The 21,288-nt window shown below is 39.1% G+C and overlaps 2 protein-coding genes across 7 annotated transcripts in view; one reads left to right on the top strand and one right to left on the bottom strand.

The window, feature by feature from the left end:
* The window catches only part of CEP85L (centrosomal protein 85L), a 180,319-nt gene that overhangs the window by 83,240 nt on the left and 75,791 nt on the right, over nt 1-21,288 (top strand). The window lies entirely within an intron of this gene.
* PLN (phospholamban) lies at nt 462-19,621 on the bottom strand. 6 transcript variants are annotated; one of them, XM_084625109.1, is made up of 5 exons: nt 19,518-19,621; nt 17,896-17,967; nt 17,165-17,269; nt 13,441-13,572; nt 8,537-9,216 (listed from the first exon to the last, which is right to left on the bottom strand). In XM_084625109.1, exon 5 carries the CDS (start codon nt 9,089-9,091, stop codon nt 8,933-8,935), a length of 159 nt encoding a protein of 52 aa, XP_084481235.1. In that variant the 5' UTR covers nt 9,092-9,216; nt 13,441-13,572; nt 17,165-17,269; nt 17,896-17,967; nt 19,518-19,621; the 3' UTR covers nt 8,537-8,932. The 6 variants fall into 6 exon arrangements, 4 of the variants coding, with proteins under 4 accessions (XP_084481235.1, XP_084481236.1, XP_084481237.1 ...); XR_014711171.1 differs by lacking the exons at nt 8,537-9,216; nt 13,441-13,572 and adding an exon at nt 462-1,708; XM_084625110.1 differs by lacking the exon at nt 13,441-13,572.

Here is a 21,288-nt window from a genome sequence, read left to right as displayed (position 1 = left end):
CCAGAGGTAGCTACACATTAGCGCAGGATGGTGAGATTCTTGTATGCTTTGTTTGTAAAGTGATTTGGGATAAAAAGTGAAATATAAATACAACCCACAGAGTCAGTTTTTTGTTTTTGTTTTTTTTTTCTCCAAATTGTCTGTCTTGGTAGCTGTAGTTTATATATACACAGTACATTCTAAAGCGATCTATGCAGCATACCTGTGAATAGGCATGTTATTAGAAAATTATAGCATGGTGGTTCCTTTTGACTGCAGTGGGCTTTTTGTTTGGATTTGGTATACTTCATGTTATCGTAATGTGCCTGCACAGTGAGACTCTAAAAGAGTTAATTGAAACATTAAACGAGCCCATTGCTATAATTTAGATCTCTTGTATATGCATGAACAGACATTTTATAACAGCAGAATATCCTCCAAAATATCAAACAAAATGTGATAAAGTGCTTATAATGAAGTAGCTGGGTAACTTTTTCTCTTTGAAACATATATTGACAATCAATACAGAAATTGACAATAGAGTATCAACATAGAATAGCTATTGACTTTACAGCTTGTTGCTATAGATGTCTGTCTTTTTTTGATTTTTGGAAAGGCTGTTTAAATATCTATTGCACATACGTCATTTGTAGACAAGTGTGAAAAGCTTTAATTGTAAGTATCCAGGCCGTCCCATCTACTATGGCATGAAACTTTCAGAAAACTTCAGAGACACTGAAGTAGAGTATGGAGACTTGATAGTGTTTTTTCTATTTTATATTACCTTGTTGTTGCTCAAAAGTTTAAGCTTAACAGCTGATGGTTGGTGAAATTCTTTCAATACTGATGCATAATAGATCTGCTTGCTGGTTTTTTGTTTTTGTTTTTTCAAATGCTGCAGTGGATGGTACGCCTTTTAAAAAGCTGCGGTTAATATTGTTCTATATTTGAACATGCATGACAAATCCTGTAACCAGCTGGTGGGGTTTGCTTTTGAATAGCCACAACAGCATTTTTGTTTTTCTTTTCTGTATGTAATCTGATACTTGCCATCATTCAGCTTCAGGCGTCTCTCTTGTCCTTTTTCAGGCCTGTGTTTCAGTTTTCTTCAGAGAGGCCTCTCTATGAAGATTTCATTTTTTGTTATTTCTGTTATCCTCTTTGCAGAACTTGTACTCCTAGGAGACTGCCACCTTTGATTCTTAGTTGTTTAAATATAAGTAATCAGTTTATTATACCAGTGGCAAGAGAACTGTGTATTCTTAGATACAGTGTCCTTTTGTAGCTAGCATGGAACTATACACTTTTCTTAGCCTTTGGCAAGTATGTTGATTGTTTTGCTTTTAAGCTATTTTGCTGTAGATACATGAGCATGTAATAGTCTTACAGTTTATAGATCCTTCTCTAGCTTATGCAGTCTTTACATCTTATGTTCGGATAGTTTGAAGTGTTAAGTTATCATTGCAAAAACAGAACCTCAAGGAGATTCACATGAGTTTAACAAGGATAAACATGAGCACCAGAACCATAACAATAAGCAGGAAATTAAGTAGCAAGTTGAGGCCTCTGTTGTTAGCAAGATCCATACTCTGCACTAGTCTGACCTCTTGTGCTTGCAGCTGAATTCTTGATTGTAGCTTCTGCCGGTTCAGTTGCAGTAGTAAGAAATTGGGATTCGCATGTATTTCATCCTGTTCTTAGTTTTCTACCTGTCCTCAGTTTTTGCCACCTAAGAGAAAATTGTTTGTTCACAATAACTAATAACTTATACTCTTATGACTGGTAACGTTAATCCTCTACTTTCTGCGAAGAGCAGCTAGTTTGGAAAGATAACTTTGTTTGACTTACTGATATCTCCTATTTTGCTACTGCTCATCTAAGGAACAGACCCATAGTAAAAGAAATGGGGATTATGTAGCAATTTTATTTAAAAACAAAAAATGTGTGTGGTGCTGTCCAGGCAAAGCTCTTGTCAAGGTCATTTATGGAATGTATGGGTAATAGTAATGGGGCTGTAACTTCCTTTAAGGCCCATTATATTTTAAAAAACTGGAAGCTTAAAACTTTTTGGAAGAACACTAAAGTTTCAAAAAGTGTAAAATTTCCTAATGTGGGTCAAGTGCATCTTTGCAAATAGGGAAATTTCCTGCCCTTCTAAGGTTTTCAGCATTGTGTGGCACAGCGAGCAACATAGTCTTATTTTTGCCAGCAATGTGTTATATAAGATTTATTGCAGCCTTGTAAAAGCCTTATTAAGAGCCTCGTTTGAGTTGGCACAGGCTACATCTTTACTGCTTTTAATAAACATATACGCAATAGTTTATTTAAAAATGTAATAACTTAGCAATTGTAAAAACAAAACATTAAACAAATAGGACTGCTCAACACTATGTACTAAATTGGGGTGGGCAAACTTTTTGGCCCAAAGGCCACATCTGGGTATGGGTGGGGTCAGGAATGAGGAGTTCAGTGTGCAGGAGTGGGCTCCAGACTGAGGCAGGGGGGTTGGGATGCAGGGGGGCATGTGAGAGCTCTGGCTGGGCATGTGGGCTCTGGGGTGGGGCCTGGGCTGAGGGGCTGGAAGTCCAGAAGGGTGCTCTGGGCTGGGATTGAGTGGTTCAGCGGGCAGGAGGGGGGATTAGGGCTGGGGCAGGGGATTGGGGCACAGGAGGGGGTCAGAGGTGCAGGCTCTGGAAAGCGCTTACCTCAAGCAGCTCCCAGAAGCCATGACATGTCCCGCCTCCGGCTCTGTGCGGTGCCCTGTCTGCAGGCACTGTCCCACAACTCCCGTTGGCTGGGGTTCCTGGCCAATGGGAGCTGCGGGGGCAGTGCTTGGGGCAGGGCCAGTGTGCGGAGCTCCCTGGCTTCCCCTACACGTAGGAGCTGGAGTGGGGCATGCTGCTGCTTCTGGGAGCCGCGCAGAGTGGGGCAAGCCCCTGATCCCGCTCCCCGGTGGGAGCTTGAGGGCCGGATTAAAACTTCTGGAGGGCCGGATGCAGCCCCTGGGCTGTAGTTTGCCCACCTCTGTACTAAATGCTGTTAAAACTTCATTTAGATGGCAAGCCATTTGGGGGGTGGACGGGGGATTGCTTATGGCTGTCAAATACATAAAGCTAGTACCTTTTTGGCATTTTCGTACCTTTTAAAAAATAGTGATCTGATTTTTATAAAATAAAGTATGTGTAAGAATTATGGTCCAGATATTAAAAAGAAATATTTGAGCCTTGTTTAAACCATTACAAATACTTTAGGTGATTGTTTAATGAGAATACTGATCTTGACAAAAGTCTCTATACGTATGCCATCATACTTCATTTTTGCACTGTGGGCATAAAAATAATGTTGCCGTACCTCCTCCTGCTCCCAAGAAATGCATTTTAATTTACTGGTTTTAATGACAAGCTTTTCATTTATTTATTTATATATAGAGTTCCACTACTACCTACAGCATTGCTAAAGTATGACATCTTTAAAAACGTGAAACTCCATTACAAACTTTAGGGGTGGGGCAGACTGAAGATACAAAACGCTACATAGAAATATGGTTATCCATGTTTTTCAGACCATTTACAAACATTTTCTGACTTAAGAGCTAGTCCCGTAAGTACTATTTAGTGAGAATATGAATATCAGAATCTGGCACCAACATGCCACAGGCCGAATTCAGTGTGTGTGTGTGTGTGTGTGTGTGTAAATAGCTATGTGCATATTGGTGCATCCACAAGTAGGTGGAGCCTGGCTTACACCAGACACCCATGCACTGTGGATTATTCTGCATTGTGAGACAGTGGTGGTTATGCACCTTTGCAAGAACAGTGTCATTTAGTCCTTTTCCACATTAGGTTCTCTTCCCCCCCCCCCCAAGATTTCCCATTGTTGGCTCCCTAGTGGCAACAGCAGCCACTGGCAGAACTAGCCTAGAAAAGGTGAAAGTACTGGTGCCCTTTTTAACTATCCAAGGTTTAACTGCCTCATGGTTTAGACTTGCTCTGAGCAGAACAGATAATGCTGAAATGGGTCAGATCTTCAGCGGGTGTAAAACGGTAACATCAGTTTACACCAGCTGATGATCTAGCCTAAAGGCTGTAAACAGGGAATCTTACTATATAGTTTTTTTAAAAAAGCATAATTCTGATCCTCACTAAATTCTTTCCTGGGATGGAACTTCTGCTGATTATAGTGGAGTCATGCTAGAGTTAAGAGTTACTGACTCTTGAGTTTTCATTTTTTGTTTTTGAAGGGCTGATCCAAGATTATTGCTATATATTTTTTTCTCCTTACCTATGTGTAAGATAAACTAGAAAAAAATTAGGTAGTGTGCAGTAAAGCAATGGCAATCGATTGAGTACAGAAATGAAAACTCCCAAAATCAAAAGCCACCTAAGGTATTTGGAATTCTTATTCTTATAGGGTGAACTGTAGTGCCGTTTAATTAAACTCACTAGATTGCTTGTATACCCTGAGTGAATTAAATCTACTTAAAATTCATTTAGGCATAATAAAGTAAGCAAATAGCACTAGTCAAAACAAACAGCACTACAAAGAGTAAAAAAATTTTACATTGCTTAGTTCTTTCACATGACTTTATATAAGAAGTTAGAATTAACTCTTCTAAACTGGAGTGTTTTTGAACATTCCTTGCTTTTGTATTATTTTATCTTCAAGTGTTGATTTTAATGAGTAGAAGTACAATAAAATGCTTATTTTAAAGGTCCGATAACTATACAAAGAGAGAGGTCTTATGTACCCAAATTTGAAAAAAAAAGTTTTATTTATCTTTGGATTCCACTGATATTTACGGTATAAAGTATGATAGAAATGTTATCGTATTTTCTTCATATCAACAGAATCCCAAGACACACACCTATATATTATAGATTTACATTGGTTCAAAATGCTAATAGTGTTTTCAGTTTCTTAAATTCATTTTTTTCTTGTTTAAGGTTTTTCGAATTTGTATGAAGAAAATTCTATTTGTACCGGGGTTTGCCTTTTAATATAAAAAACTGACTCCTCTGAAGCCTGTTATCCCAACAAAGAGTTCCCTGAATGTATGAGTTCCTCTTGAGGGCAAACTAAAACTGGAAACCCTATATCCAAAAAAATCAAAAAGACTTGTAGCTTTGGCTTTTCCCACTTCTTCTGAAGGGACATCCCAACATGTTACAGGCAGATCTTTTAAATAGTTACTGTACAGTTACTAGAATCTCCTCACGAATTTGTGGGGCAGAATTGAAAGATGTGGAATAGATCATAAGATCACTTAAACATTGTAATTATGAAGAATAGTCTTATATTCACATTAAATTGTATGTGATAGCACATCTTTGTTTTTAAATTCATTGAAATTCTACCTCGACATTTCAATAAACAATTTTTAAATAACAGTAACAGTTTTTGCAAGCAAGAATTACAAGGGTATTTGTTTCAAACTGTACTCCACTGCATTTACAGTTTCACCAAAAATAAGGCATTCATGCTTGGTTTTAACAGCGGGACTAGGCTGAGGGGACACACATGCTTTTATGTGAACCTAGTATTTATAAACGCCTTTTGATACAGGGATTCTTTTACCAGTCTTCAGTGGTGCATTCAGGATTCTGATATGTGCTTGAGATGCAAGAGGCAGTATTGACTACTGTCTTTCAAAACAAAGGAAGTTGAAGGATAGCTGAATCCATCAGTGCCTGAATTGGCCAATGTATAGAAGCTATCTTTTTATTGCCTGTAGTTACCAACTTCCTTCTATCCTTCTGCTGACCTATGTATCTATCTGCTTTATCTAGGTAGGGCATCACCTTAATATGGGTATGCTGGCTTGCACCAAACCAAATATTAGGCTAGTTCCTCATTCTGTTTGACTTCCCATATTTTCACTGTCATCAACCCGGCTCTTGTAACCTTAATTCCTGGGGCAAGTTATTCTCCCTTGATGTTTGCATGAAACTCCCTTTGACATCAAATATAAATTGCACACACAGAATACAGTAGAATAGAGCCCTTTAAATATGAATGCTTTTTAACTGATACACTAGATTCTTGTTTTTCCTTCCTTTTAAATGCTGCTGGAATAAATCTTCTGAATATTAAAGATAGGCAAAAAGTGGGGAGAGGGAACTGTAATCTAACGCATAATAATCCTTGTTAATCTCTAGTGACTTTCAGTATGAAACTGATATTTAACTTCAGTATTTCAAAGTCTTGCTGAACCAAATAGACTTCAATTGAAGGTTTTGCTCTTGAGAGATCAATAAATTCTCGAATTCACAAGTTCTCAAACTCTTTTTTGTGCGACCTGCTTCCCTTCCTGTCCAGGATAATGTGGGCCACCTCCTTTGCAATCACACAGTGTCCCTTTGGAAAACTGGTACTGGGAAAATATTTGTGTATTTAGCTGTTCCTTAATGTGCTTTGACTGCTGGAAACAAGAAGAGCTAGCACTGTGTGAACTGCCAGCTCTCTGCAGACCATTAGCAAGAGCTCCATAGACTGCCATGATCCATGGACTAGTTTGGAAACCACTGATTTATTTTGTTCTTGATGCCTGCAAAATATACCTTCCCTGGGAAAAGGTATGGTATAAAATTTACAACAAAATGACAGATGAGTAGCTTTTCATTCTAGACAATCACATTAGAAACACATCCCTAGTCATCAGCTAGCTGGGAGCAGGCCTATGTTGTGTTTTTTTGACCGATTTCTGACCATCTTGATCTCACTAGAAGGTGAATTTGATTCAAATACTATACTGATGAGCTGCCTCAAATAGAAAGGGTTTGGATAAGCAGTGAGTTACCTTTAAAGAAAAGCATTATTTTTTCTTGTACTGTATCCAGCTTGCGTAAGTTTGATCAGAATAATGGAAATGACCTGGCTGCAGGATAAAAAACCCAAATTTACTTTTACTTTATTATACCAAACACAGAAGCCTCTCTGACATAGATAAATTCTGAATTTCCTGTATTCAAGTTTCCTAATGTAAAGGAAATTGCATTTCTTTGTGCAAATTATGGTACATGTAAAGTGCAGTAGATAATAATTTGCTGCTAAAGCTATGTAAAACAAAAGGATCTTGAGATCTCAAGGCTAGGGTTCCCAACCCTCCTGGTTTCCCCAGTAGTCTGCTGGATTCTGGCTCTATCTCCCGGAGGCTACTGAAGCCAAACCAGGAGATTTTAGGTAGCTCAGGGGGGCTAATGCAGGTCTTTCTGCCTGCCCTGGCCCCACGCCACTCCCAGAAGCGGCTGGCATGACCCTGCAGGGGCGGGTGGGGTCTCCATGTGCTGCCTGTGCTCCGACTCCAAAACTCCCATTGGTCTGGAAATGTGGCCAGTGGGAGCTGTGGGGGTGGTGCCTGCAGGCAGAGGCAGTGCATGGAGCCCCCTGCTGTCCCACAGGGGCCACAGGGACGTGCTGGCCACTTCCGGGAGTGACGCACAGAGGTACCAGCGTACGGACCCCGTAGCCTTGCTTACCTCGGGTGGCTCCCGGTCGGTGGTGCAGCAGGGCTAAGTCAGGCTCCGCCCCCACAGCTCTCATTGGCCGCACTTCATGACCAGCAGGAGCTGCAGAGTTGGCACTCGGGTGTGGGCAGTGCGCAGAGACCCTTGCCCTCCCCCAGGGCCGCAGGGATGTGCCAGCCACTTTCAGGAGCAGCAGGGAGCCTGCCACCTGAGGTAAGTGCTGCCCGGCTGGAGTCTGCACCCCTTCCCCCCGCCCACACCCTAATCCCCTGCCCCAGGCCTGAGCCCCTTCCTGCACCCAGACTCCCTCCCCGAGTTTGCACCCTGCCCGCCCTCCTCCCCCACTACCCCAGGCTCATCCCCAGCCCAGAGCCTGCATCCCCTCCCACATCCCAACTCCCTGCCCCAGCCCAGTGAAAGTGAGTGAGGGTGGGGGTGAGCGAGCAACAGAGAGAGTGGGGAAATGGAGTGAGCAGGATGGGGCCTCGGAGAAGGGGAGGGGCAGGGTTGTTTGGGTTTGTGTGAATAGATAATTGGCAACCCTACTCAAGGCACACTTTTTTGGCTGCTGCTTGTTTTGTTAGCCAACTGAACATGAGTGAATGCTGTTCTCTTAATAGCGTGGTTGGTTCTTGATATACCTTGAAAAGCAAATTAAAACTCTCTTTGCAAATGCCAGTTTGCTTCAATACACATCTTTTTAAAACTGAGTCACAAGTCACGTGAAAAGATATCAGACAGAAATGAAGTTTTGGTATTACTTTTCTTCCCATTAATCAGTCCTAAACCCCTTCCTCAAATAGGAAAAAAGAAAAAGACAATTTTATATCTGGGAAAAGGTTTCTTTAAAATAGCTTCTCCTTCATTTTTCAGGGTTCTAGTCATAAACTATTAGAGCAAGTTAAATAATTTCAATCAACAGTGTAACATTGTAGCATCTTGAAGTGGAACAGAAAATTTTCTGGAACACGTTGAAATCTAAATGTGCCTGTGCATCATTTTGGATTGATCTGGACTTCTATAAGATATTAAAATATATATCCGAAATCTAAAAAGATTTACAGTGAAATTTTTAAAGCATGCAGGCCCAAAAGAGAGAGGTGATTGTTTTTAATATTGTAGTTGACTTGGCTGAAACACTAATTGAATAACACAATTAATGCCCTTCCTTACTTCCATGAAAAAGGCACAGATTTTCCAACATTCACATGAGATGCCTCTTAGCAAGGTGAACAAACAAGTTAGCTCATGGACAGCTTTGTACCAGTAGGTTTTAAATCACTGTTCAATACAGAAGAGCTTTTTAACGTGTTTACAATGGCTAGTCCGAAAATGGTGCCGTGGGGTTGACGAGACTGTTTTAGTCCAACTGCTTGACCTGCTCACATGGGTGTTCTTGCCTTGGGAGTTTCTTGTTTAGTTCTTTTTTTCCCTTTTGTTCTGGCTTTCTTATAGGATAGTGCAATGGGAAGCAAAGATGCTGTGGAACTTCAGAGAAGCATCACAAGGATACAGATAAGCAAGAGGCATATTAAAATAAGACAAAAATTTATAAAGAGCTCCTGGAGCTTTTGGCGTGTGTGTGGGTTCACCTCAATAGTTGAGGCTCTCCTCATGGCAGAGCGGGTTATGTGCTGAACCTTCTCCATGGCAACAGGAAAGCAGAGAGCACAAGTCAGGTTTTAGAAGAAGTGCAGGTAAAAAACAGAAGTTGTCAGGAACAGTGCAAAGTGGTTATTATCTTCTGTTTTTGGTTTAGAGAATCTGTGTGGAGCTGGGAAAGCAGGAAAGTGAAGAGTTAGAAACACAAAAGTAAAGTGTTTTGATCAGTGCAAGTGCAGATTATATTCGTTATAATAGTGCCTGAAAGAAAAAGTGAAGTTACTTTCCACAGTCTACTACACATTATTTTCACTTACAAAAAAAAAAAAAAAGGATTTTCAAGACAGATAAGACTTAGTGGAATTGCACATGCAACCTTATGAGTGAGTTATTGAGTGCCTGCAAATCCGAGGTGCAGGCCCATTATGAGATGGAACTTGTGGATGCTCAGCACTTCTCAGAATCGGTCCAACAGGGCCTAATCTGATTCCCTTCAGAGTCCATGCAAAGCTTCCCCTTGTCTTCAGTGGGAGTTGGTTCTGGCCAATTAAGAGGCAGGATGGTCTTGTGGATAAAAGCCACAGAACATGGAGTCAGGAAATTCTGATTCTTTTTCTGGCTGTGTCACTGACTACTTATGTGACCTTGGACAAATCATTTAGCTTCTCAATGCCTCATTTTGGAGGGGGAGCGGAAAAACTAGTCTTGTTAATGTATTTTCTTTCCAAGTAGAAAGAATTTCAAGTGTAAGCAAATGCTGTGGCAGCATCTAATACGTATCAGTGATATGGGGAATTTCTAGTAAAATTATCTTGAAGGACTGGCAGTCTGAGACATGAGACTTTTCTTCTCTGAAAGTACTAACGTACACTAAAAATTTCATGCCCAAAGGCAGAGAGATGATGCTGCAATAAATGCCTGGGAAAATACAACTTTTTAATTTGTTAGTGATAGATAGTGTTGCTTGAAGTGCTTTTGATAGGAAATAAAGAGATAGGGATGCAGTGCTTTTAGGAATGCAAGTTATATTGAATTTTAAAAAAAAATAAACCCCCAGAACATGCTGTAAGCTCTTCAGGGCAAGGGGCTGTCCTTTTGTTATGTGTCTGTTCAGGACCTAGTACAAGGAGGGCTTGGTCCATGGCTGGGGCTGCTAGGTACTACAACAATACAAGTAATTGATGATAATGATGGTAACTGCAAGCTGCCCTTGGATAAATACATTTATTCACCATACATTTTTCTCCTAGCAGAGAATTTGCTTCTCTATGTTCATATTACATTTATCTCTATGTATGCAGTGTAGCTGTAGCCTTATCGGTCCCAGGATATTACAGAGACACGGTGGGTGAGGTAATCGCTTTTATTGGACCAACTTCTGTTGGTGAGAGAGACAAGCTTTCAAGCCACACAGAGCTCTTCTTCAGCTCTGGGAAAGGTTCTCCCAGTGTCACAGTAAAATGCAAGGTGGAACAGGTCGTTTAGCATAAGCAGTTACCAGATATTGTAAGGGACCATTCCAGGCTGCCAACTACTTATGCCAAACCAGTGATTCTCAAACTTTTGTACTGGTGACCCCTTCCACATAGCAAGCCTCTGAGTGTGACCCTCCCTTTATAAAATTAAAAACGCTTGTTTATATATTTAACACCATTATAAATGCTGGAGGCAAAGCAGGGTTTGGGGTGGAGGCTGGCAGCTCATGACCCCCCACATAATAGCCTCACAACCCCCTGACTGGTCCCAACCCCCAGTTTGAGAATCCCTGTGCTAAACAATCAGTTCCACCTTGCATTTTGCTGTGTTTCTGGGAGCATAAGAAGGGCTCTGTGTAGCTTGAAAGCTTGTCGCTTACCAGCAGAAGTTGGTCCAATAAAAGATATTACCTTGCCTGCCTTGTCTCTCTCTGTGGCAGATATACTTTCTCTACTCCTGACTCAAATAAGTTTATTCATAACAGCTATATTTTAAGATACATAGACTCCTGCCATCGCATCCATGTAGAGTGGGGGAAGACAAATCCTTAGCAGTGACCATCCCACAAATGGCATCATAATTGCTGTGTGAACCGTCCTGACTGTAAAAGGGGGTAAATGGAGAGCAGCATAAGGAGGCTTTCGTTACACATGGATGCTTCCAGATCCATGAGCTTGCTTGCTGATCTGGCTAAAAGGATTCATAAGAAATATCATAAAGTGAACTTCATGAACACTGTCAACCTTTTTTCTCTTCTCAAAAATCTGTCCACAGGAGAGGAGGATAAGGGACTGTTAGTTCATATCCACTATTACTGTGTGCCGTGACAGGGATCTGTTTTCAGCATCGAAGACTTAAATAGCATTTCAAAAACTGACACAAAAATCAAATTGCACCTAGATATATTAATAGCTTTGGTTGGTTGAATATGGTGACATCTTTTCCTAAACTTAGGTTCTACAATTTTGGTATATGACACCAAGAGCTTATTTTTAGTTGCCACTTTAATTTTTCAGCTTAGTTTGACTCTAGATAGATGAAAGCAGGTATAGCATAAAGACTTAAAGTACTTGCCCGGCATATTCTATTCAGTTATTTGTCTGGTCTGTGTCTCTCATGTGTAAGTGCAGTAAAAGCAAGACAGACGTGCCAGAATTCTCAGATGACTTGACTGAAAGTTTATCCATTTGCCTAGCCTAATAGGGGCTGAGATACACTAAAATGTTTATTCTGTTCCAGATGAGGTGTGATAGTTCAAGCACTAACGTGTTTATACTGACACAAACAAGTTTGTTCAAGCAGTGCATAAGTTGACACTTCAGACGACCATATTTGCTGGGAATTACTTCTTCACAACCTTCTGTGCTATTATGTAATGGCCACCAAAATTCAGAGAAGGCCCATCATTTAGTACGGTCATATTACAAAATGTTAATGGTGATTTTTTTTTTTTTTAAACCTTTGGAAGGAGAGAGGAAATGTTGTTAGTGAAATAGTCATTGGGCTTGATTCTCATATACCACTCTGGCTGTGTAAAGGAGCCTTAAAGTGAGATAGTGGCATAAATGAAAATAGGTACCTTTGTGTTTTAAAAGATTCATATTTTGAATGCTCTGGAAGAACCAGATGTAAGGAGTTCAGAATTCAGTAATTAGTGTTGCTGTGCTAGAGAACCTATGTGAAGATCTTAAAGAAGCACCAGCAGGGTTTCAGAAGCAATTTTGAGTGCTCCTGTCTTCTCCCTATCTGATATGTCTCTGTTTGGGAGAGGTTTTCTCGTCTACATATAGATCTATATGTCTAGACTTCAATACGTGTTTCGCTACAAGGTGCTTGGTTTCAGCTAGCAAATGCACATTTTGCTTGTTAATCTTCCCTGGATGTGCATTTAAGAGAAATAGACTCATTAACACAGCTGTGTGTGGATAACAAACAAGGTCAAAAGGCACAGTCCAATATTATATCACGAAGAATCATTTAATTAAAATGAAGGCCTATTCTTGCCATATATTATGACAGCATAGAAATGCCCAAGTTTAGATCACTGGTGCTAATGTTTTAGGTCAATACTATGATGAAGCCTTGCACACGCAAAAATGTATCTCAAAAGCCAAAAGTGGGAGTTTCAGCAGGAGGGCAAATTATATTTGAGTTCTTATGTGCCAAGTGCTATTGTGTCATGTGCAGTACTCTCCCGCATTGCCCAAGAAACAAAACTTTGTCTCTGTCATTCAATGGGTGTGTTCACTCATCTGGAAGAGATGTAGTGTCCACACCTCATTGTTTCAGGAAAAGGCCACATTGCCGATCCTACATGTGTGTAAAGGTTACTTTACAGTTGCTGTCTTACAGTGGTTCAACAGATCAGTGACTGTTCTCCTAGCTGACAAGTAATTATTGCAGTGATTGTGTGTGGTTATTTTTGACCATTTCTGGGTACCCTTCATACTGAGAGGAGGTATGTGAACAAAGTTCAAAACTGTAGGCCAAATTCATTCCAGGTATAAGTATATTGACTTCACTTGGGTCACACAGGATAAATTTGACTCCATTGGAAACAGTGATTTTAGACACAGTTTCCTCATTTCCTGTCATATGTTTACTAAATGTGGAGTTATATCTGTGAAATAAAAGGGATTTGACATGCATGCATGATTTATTATCTTTCCATAAAACCAAACTAACTTGTGGCATGGAATAGTAAGACAGGCACAGGAAATGAACAGTAAGTAATAAAGTATTTCACAGTAATTTCATTTTGGTAGCATGGCACAAAAAGCTTCCTAGTTGCTTCCTTTTGAAAATGAACAATTTAGTGACTATCAGTACCACAGAGCAAAAATGCTAGGGAGTTATGCGATCTGTGGTTTATGTATATTTTTGGAAGCTATTATCTAAAATAATCCAGCATACAACATACTTTTGGATTAATTGTTGTTCCTCTGGTCTTCCTACATGAAATCCCATTAATCCTAGTTGAGATGAGATGCTCTCTATAAATTCAGGTGAGGAAGAACTAAAAGGTCACGGTTTGACAGTGGGAACTCAGCACCTCAAAAGCAAAAGAGAGCTAGTTAAGTATCTAGGATTAAACACTGAACATTAGCTGTGGGAGTGTAGTTCTGGAGCCCCCGATTACAGTTAGATGTGCAACGTGCAGATCCAAGAGGAAGACTGAGAATACAATTTGCTACTCTGCTCATGCATAGAAATCTGTAGGCAGTGCAGAGATCTGCCTGTTGATTTTCCCTCCCTGACAGGAGGATTTTGTTCTATTTATAGTTCCTTGAAAATATGTCTAATCCCAGCATATGTAACCTCCTTTTCAGCCAGTGACTGTATTGATCCATTTAATTTTTGAAAACCTACTATGTCCTTCTGAAGTCTCCTTTTTTTCAGTCTAGGAAGAAGGGGGAACATTAACTCATTAGACCACTAGAGGTCCTATGTCTACTGTTTATGCTCCAGTTAGTTCAATAAAACAAGTGTTTATAAAAAAAAAAAAAAACAGGACTAGATCATAGGTGGTGGGTGCTGGAGAGGCTCATAATGGCATCTAGCAATTTTCTGAAGTGGAGCAATGCTCTGCCAATGGTCCACTGGTTCTTTGGTTACTAGCTGGATGTCTGTATATCTACCCACAGCATAAGAGCTTTCCTGTATCGCTATTCACGTCTTGTAGAACCTCTGGTCGGAATTCTTTCTTGTTCTGATTCAAGTGTTTCAACTAGAGAAGAGTTCTGATCAAAGCAGGCCACTGTAGGAAAGGACTAGCACTATGGGCACAGTAAGTTGTTCCCACACCATGAGAAGGGCAGTCATCTGATGGGAGCAACCTGAACATCAAAAAAGGGAAGCTGAATTGGGGGAAGAGAATGGATAGAACTGTGTAAAAGATGGAGACTAGAGAAAAATAGATGTCATGGTAGGGGGAGATGGAACACAGAAATAGAGTATGGGGAGAGGAGAAATGGAGCGGGAGATCAAAGGGATGAAGGGGCCAAAAATCTACAGAGAGGGAAAGAGAAACAAGGGAAAAAGCAGGTGTAAAGAAACAAGAAGAGACAAACTGAAGCTGGAGTACAGAAAACAGTTCATGAAACAGGAGACTGAATCCATCTTGCCAGAAATAGCAAGGACCAAATTTTAAAATTTGTTTGGGGTTGCTTTTTGTTATACATTGTTCTTGCACTTTGATTTAATGATGGATGAAGGGGATACATACATACACACACACACACACATATATATATATATATATATATATATATATATATAAAAATTAAGTATGTGTGTGTATATATATGTATGTGTGTATATATATATATAAAAAAAATAGTCTTCTGATGGTAATATTGGAGGATCTTAACTGAATTTTCCTGCCTGGTATTAAGAATCTTTTGTGCAGTGGCATTTAAATCAGACTAATGGATTCAGTGGTTAAGATGTCATAAAACAGGCTAAGTTCAGCTATTTTGTTGGCCATTTTAAGGGGCTCGGTGAATTCCCCCCACCACCCTCCTTATTCTGATTAATTTTGCTGCTGCTCTTGTTCCAGAGGCAAAATAGCTATCAATGAGAGAGAGCTTCTTCCTAAATCATAAGTTGCTGAGGACCAACAGAGGCTAAAGTCTAAATATTACACTGATTGGGTCCTATAAATACCTAACAGATATATATTTTAATGTAATTAGTCACTCAATGTCTGCAACAGTTCTAGCCGTGCATACATAGATTAGATTCTTGTTTCTGAAAGTCACCCAGCATGTCTCGTATGGCTATACTGATCATCATTTAATAAAATTAGTAATGATATTGCTATGATATTGAGTCGTCATACTCATGATATGATATTGAGCCATTAGAATGGTTTTGTGGTTGACTCAAATCTGAGTCAAATTCCTAGCTCTGCCATAGACTTCCTGTGTGATCTTGGGCGAGTCACTCTGTGTGTCAATTCCCAAACTTAAAAAACTAGGGAATAATACCACTTGCTTTTTTCCAACTTGTTTGTTTGACTTGTCAGTTTAGACCAGCAGATCTTTGGGAATGGAGCTCTCTTAATGTGTGGCATGTACGGCATCTAGTACAGGGGGTCTCCAATCTCAGCTGGGGTTCTAGTTTAGACCAGCAGATCTTTGGGAATGGAGCTCTCTTAATGTGTGGCCTGTACGGCATCTAGTACAGGGGGTCTCCAATCTCAGCTGGGGTTCTAGTTGCTCCTGTAGTACTAATAATTGATAACAGAAATAGAAAGCACGTAAGTGAAAACAGAATTGAGGCAAAGATAAAGCAGTGAGAAACCATTTTTCCTTCATAATCTTCTTAAAAAGAATGGTATTGGGATAGGGTAGGGGGTGAATTCAAGTGGTTAAAAAGTGATTTGATGTGCGGACATGTCCCCAAAAGCATACATATATCACTGACTCTGTTTTCCAAAGCTCGGTCCTCCACTGGCATACATTTATTGTTTGATCAAATGCCATTAAAAACAAACAAAACAAAGGTGTTTATTCCTATATGGATGTGCTGGGAGCATTTGTCACTTGCTGCTGATCTAAAAGGTACAGTAATAAGCACGTTTTTGCTCTCTGTAATTATGGGCCCATCTTAATGAGCTACACATTTACCACTAATCCTACATTCGCAAAAAGAAAAGGAGTACTTGTGGCACCTTGGAGACTAACCAATTTATTTGAGCATGAGCTTTCGTGAGCTACAGCTCACTTCATCGGATGCATACCGTGGAAACTGCAGCAGACTTTATATATACACAGAGAACATGAAAAAATACCTCCTCCCACCCCACTGTCCTGCTGGTAATAGCTTATCTAAAGTGATCATCAAGTTGGGCCATTTCCAGCACAAATCCAGGTTTTCTCACCCTCTACCCCCCCACACACAAACTTACTCTCCTGCTGGTAATAGCCCATCCAAAGTGACAACTCTCTTCACAATGTGTATGATAATCAAGGTGGACCATTTCCTGCACAAATCCAGGTTCTCTCACTCCCTCACCCCCCTCCAAAAACCACACACACAAACTCACTCTCCTGCTGGTAATAGCTTATCCAAAGTGACCGATAAGCTATTACCAGCAGGAGAGTGAGTTGGGGGGGGTGAGAAAACCTGGATTTGTGCTGGAAATGGCCCAACTTGATGATCACTTTAGATAAGCTATTACCAGCAGGACAGTGGGGTGGGAGGAGGTATTGTTTCATGGTCTCTGTGTGTATTTAATGTCTTCTGCAGTTTACATGGTATGCATCCGATGAAGTGAGCTGTAGCTCACGAAAGCTCATGCTCAAATAAATTGGTTAGTCTCTAAGGTGCCACAAGTACTCCTTTTCTTTTTGCGAATACAGACTAACACGGCTGTTACTCTGAAACCTAATCCTACATTGAGGAAGTTCTATTCATAGCTTTCCTGCAGAACAAGAAATAAAGTTCTATTGGAACTCCTTGCCAGAGGATGTTGTGAAGGCCAAGACCATAACAGGGTTTTTAAAAAAAAGAACTAGATAAATTTATGGAGGATAAGTCCCTCAATGGCTATTAGCCAGGTTGGGCAGGAATGATGTCCCTAGCCTCTATTTGCCAGAAGCTGGGAATGAGCGACTGGAGAGGGATCACTTGATGATTACCTGTTCTGTTCATTCACTCTGGGGCACCTGGTGCTGGCCAGTCGGAAGACAGGATACTGGGCTAGATGGACCTTTGGTCTGACCCAGTAGGGCCGTTCTTATGTTCTAAAACATCCAAAGTAACAAATTTTAGAGCAGTGATCTACTACGTAGGCTGTAACTTGTCTCTAGACATCTATGAAACACTCATTAATTTTTCCTTCTGCAGTATTTACAAAACTGTCCCCTAAATATTAATAAGGAATCAGACAATTAAACAAATAAAGAGATAGTTGCTGTTAACTGTAAGTCAAATGTAGAATATTACATCTGTTTAAAAACATTGTTTTCATTATATCACCAATACTTTTGTTGTTACTCAGCATTCTGGACATCGACAAAATGTGTTATTACCCATGCAAGCTTTGGGATTATGTAGAGATGATAGCCACATTCTAACCTAATGTAAATCAGCATAACTCCATTGAAGCCAGTGGAGCTATATTAATTTACATCAGACAAGAATCTCACCTGATATAGCCATGGATGTATTTTTATAAAGAATCTAAGTGCTATAGCTCTGTTTGTTTGTGTTTGTGTATTATATACACAGTATAATAACTCAAATTTCTTGTTTATTTCTTAAATATAATTACTGTAACTTAGTTTGAGCAAATCCCTATCTTTGTATGAAAAGACAAAATATTTGGTTTTAAATAAAAACATTTAAAAGGAAAATAAAATGCTGTTACCTAAATGTCCCGAGACAAATGCCTCTTGCAGGCAAAATGAGAAGTACTACTGCTTCCTTCTGGAAACAACTCCTATAACAGAATTACATAGTCTTCAACTAGTTATATGATGCAAAGTTCACCATATGAACATCAAAGTGTTCCAGGAATAGAGTTCTAACAGTTCCCTGTTCACACATGGATGATGCATCCACATACAAATATCTGGGTATATTCTTGATGAATACATTGCACACACAACGTTAATGGAATTGCATGCAGGCACTCCCAAGAGTGTTGGGAGAATATACTTCTAAATACAAAATATACAGTAGAACTCTCTGGTATTCATGGATCTTATCCTAAAATGTAAACATGCATATATGAGGTATATATCGATAGAAATATAGTGCTACTCTTAGAACAGATATAGGTTTAGAATGTACTTAGTCCATTTTTGTGTTTTGCAGTCTCCTGACGTCCTAAAAAAATGATAGATTTCTCCCTCTTATTTAGGAAAATTCTTATCAGATTCCTAGACTCATGCAGTCATGGTTCTTTGGATTTCTTAACAAAATAAATTAACATGAAAATACAAAAACAAATGTAAGAAGTGACAAAAAAAAGTTTCTGTTTACCAGACATGTCCCTTATTTTACTCATTTCCTTTAATTAATAAAGTATTTTTGCTCTATATGTTCATTATAAAAGGGTCAGATTTTAAACAGCTAAAACTTTTCATGTGGGTTTTTTTTGTTTGTTTTGTACAGTGCCCAAACACTTGATGGATAGAAGGATACTTTATTTATAAAAATTACTTTTGATGTTTGAGAATCTTAGCTGTATTTTCCTGCTAGGTATTAAAAATCTTTTGTGCCAATGTATTTCAATGAGACTAATGGATTCAGAAGCTAGTGTAGCCTAAAAAATGGTTTTAAGTTCAGGTTATATTGGCCATCAGAAAAAAAAAAGAAGCCTTAAAAAGATTTCAGAACTGAGACATAGTACATTAAAATTTGAATACTGCAAAATGACTAAGGATCAGCATTTTAACCCTTCTTTATAATCAAAATAGGGGTCTCTATATATCACAGGTTAATTTAAAAAATGTCTGTGCTATATAAGTGAATCTGTTTTTCTGACTTAAGAATAGGAAGGTGAACTTTCCTTATGTTGGGTTGCTAGTGGGCAACTAAACCAAAAATAGAAACCCTCAAAACCAAAAAACAGTAATGTAAACTCTTGAATTAAAACTTACTTTTTGATGAGAACAGAAAAATTCGGTTTGAGTTTTAAAACAAAAGCAACAATAGCCAACAAAAACCTGAGTAGAGGTATGGGAGAAATCATTAAGACTTCTGGTGGTGTGATGTTTGCTTAACCCATTCCCCAAGGAAAATATAGCTTCATATTAAAAAGAAGCTGATGATTTTTAAAAACAAAACTACCATCCTGTTTTTTCCATTGCACTATTTTTTTGGCTTGGAACAGTCATGCCTAAAATCTCTCTACTTTTTAAAAAAACAGCTGTAAGGGTTGGGTTTTATTTTAAATAAGCATTTATAATACAGACTGCTAATTTTGCATAGAGCGGTTTAGTCTGGAAAACTAAAATATAATTGTAATAAGAAGAGATCCCTTACCTCTGCTGATGATTATTAGTGAATTATAGGATAATGTGTTCTGAGCTGTGGGAAACTTTGCCTGGACTTCTCTGGCAACTTGTCTGAGTCTGTCACCAAGTTTGTAGGAACAATTGAAGAAGGTGGAGAGAAAAAATAACAAAAGTTTGAGGCAGGGCTCATGATGTCATGCAGGAATTCAGAAGTTGTGATTGGTTACAACATGGCCTTCCAATACAGGAAAGTTGCTCATCTAAGCTCATTGTAGAAGTAATGTTAGCACTGGGGAAAGGGGTTTGTTTTGTTTTGTTTTGTTTTTGCCACATTCTTTAAGAAAGTGGACAGGAGGAAAGCAGTCTGCATGGCCATGAACTGAAGAACCTGAGCAGTGATATGATCCAGTGTTTGGAAATGTGGAGATGAGGCTGCATGCAAATATGTAGTATTTTTAGTAACTTATATAAGATTGTGATTAGTTAAGAAAACGCTAGAAAATTCTTCAAGATGGTGAATTTGCTACAACAATGGTGAAATATTTTCCCATAATAAAAATCCCCCTTTGAATATTTTGCTTTCATATTAATTCTTTTTTTTATGGGTCTTGAGCATCTTCACAAGCTTTGAACCATTTTCATTTGTTAAAAGGGGTTTACTAAGCTATGTGGTGTGTATCGCTTTTAGTATGGTTATGCAACTGATTGCTATCCTCTTTACGTCACAGTATGAGTATCCCTGTTGTGTTCTCCAAAACTTTCCTTCCCCCCCCCCCCCCAGAGGAACTGATGCAGTTTGTGCTTCATTTCAAGATCTCCACACCCACAGACTTGATGTGGGGCAGGATTTTGCCCCAGATAAACTGAGATGCTTTTAGCTCTCTGCATATGCTTAAAATAGTTACTTCTCTTGCCCTTTACCTCAAACCAAATTATATTGTGGTCAGATATGATCATTTTTTATAAGAAAGCACAGAGCGGATTTGGAAATATAGTAAACAGAGGAAGATATGCTCCCTGCTCTATAAACCATGCAGCTTAAATAGAACACAAACCAGACACACAATAATGTGCTGAGAGAAGGATTCTGTTTTGCCGCATTTTTTTAAAAATATAGTGTTTGCATTACTTTTTTTGCACTGTTTTGATGAGCTTCTCTTGACTTTACCCTTAGTTAAGTGAAGTCAGATCCTGTAAAACTGTTACAATAACTTTAACACAACCAGAGCTTGAAGCTTTTATCCTAATATAGTAAATTGGGCAGTTTTTCTATTGCCCTTTAGTATCAGGAACAGAAAATTTAAGGTTACATATTTCAGTTGAAAGTTAATTGAATGTCTCCTCAGTGAATGGTGGTGGTTTTTTACTTGTGCTTAAGGCCTCATAATTCACTTGTAGTGGCAATGTTAGTATTCTGGATCTCTGACATCTCAGGAGAAATGTATTTGCCCTTTATAAAGGAAAGCATCCTATATTTATCACAGGATGCAGTCCTGCAAAAAGTTCATTTACCACTGATGGGTACATTATGGCGCTGCTCTTTTACTTGAGGCAAAATGAACCACTTTTAGCAAAAGTACTTTCTTTAACTTAGCTGCTTCAATTCTGACTTTAAAGTGAAATGTCCACTGTTAAAATGATTAGTGTTTGACTACAACACCCAGCATAACATTAACTATAATTTAAATCCATCCCTTGTACAGATGGGCATAGCAAAAGTGGTGTTTTGCACTTATTCATTCCCAGACTTTTAACTTGTCTTTGTTGATTTTGCTGCATTGGTCTGTTACTGCCACTTT

Source organism: Lepidochelys olivacea, assembly GCF_965140295.1.
Source record: "Lepidochelys olivacea isolate rLepOli2 genome assembly, chromosome: 3".
NCBI lineage: Eukaryota > Metazoa > Chordata > Testudines > Cheloniidae > Lepidochelys > Lepidochelys olivacea.
Note: the sequence above shows the minus strand (reverse complement) of the source record. Positions and strands in the feature narration are given on the sequence as shown.

What these genes read in the sequence shown, in the direction of transcription:
- PLN (XM_084625109.1), bottom strand. Translation starts at nt 9,091, where the DNA reads ATGGAGAAGGTTCAGCACATAACCCGCTCTGCCATGAGGAGAGCCTCA.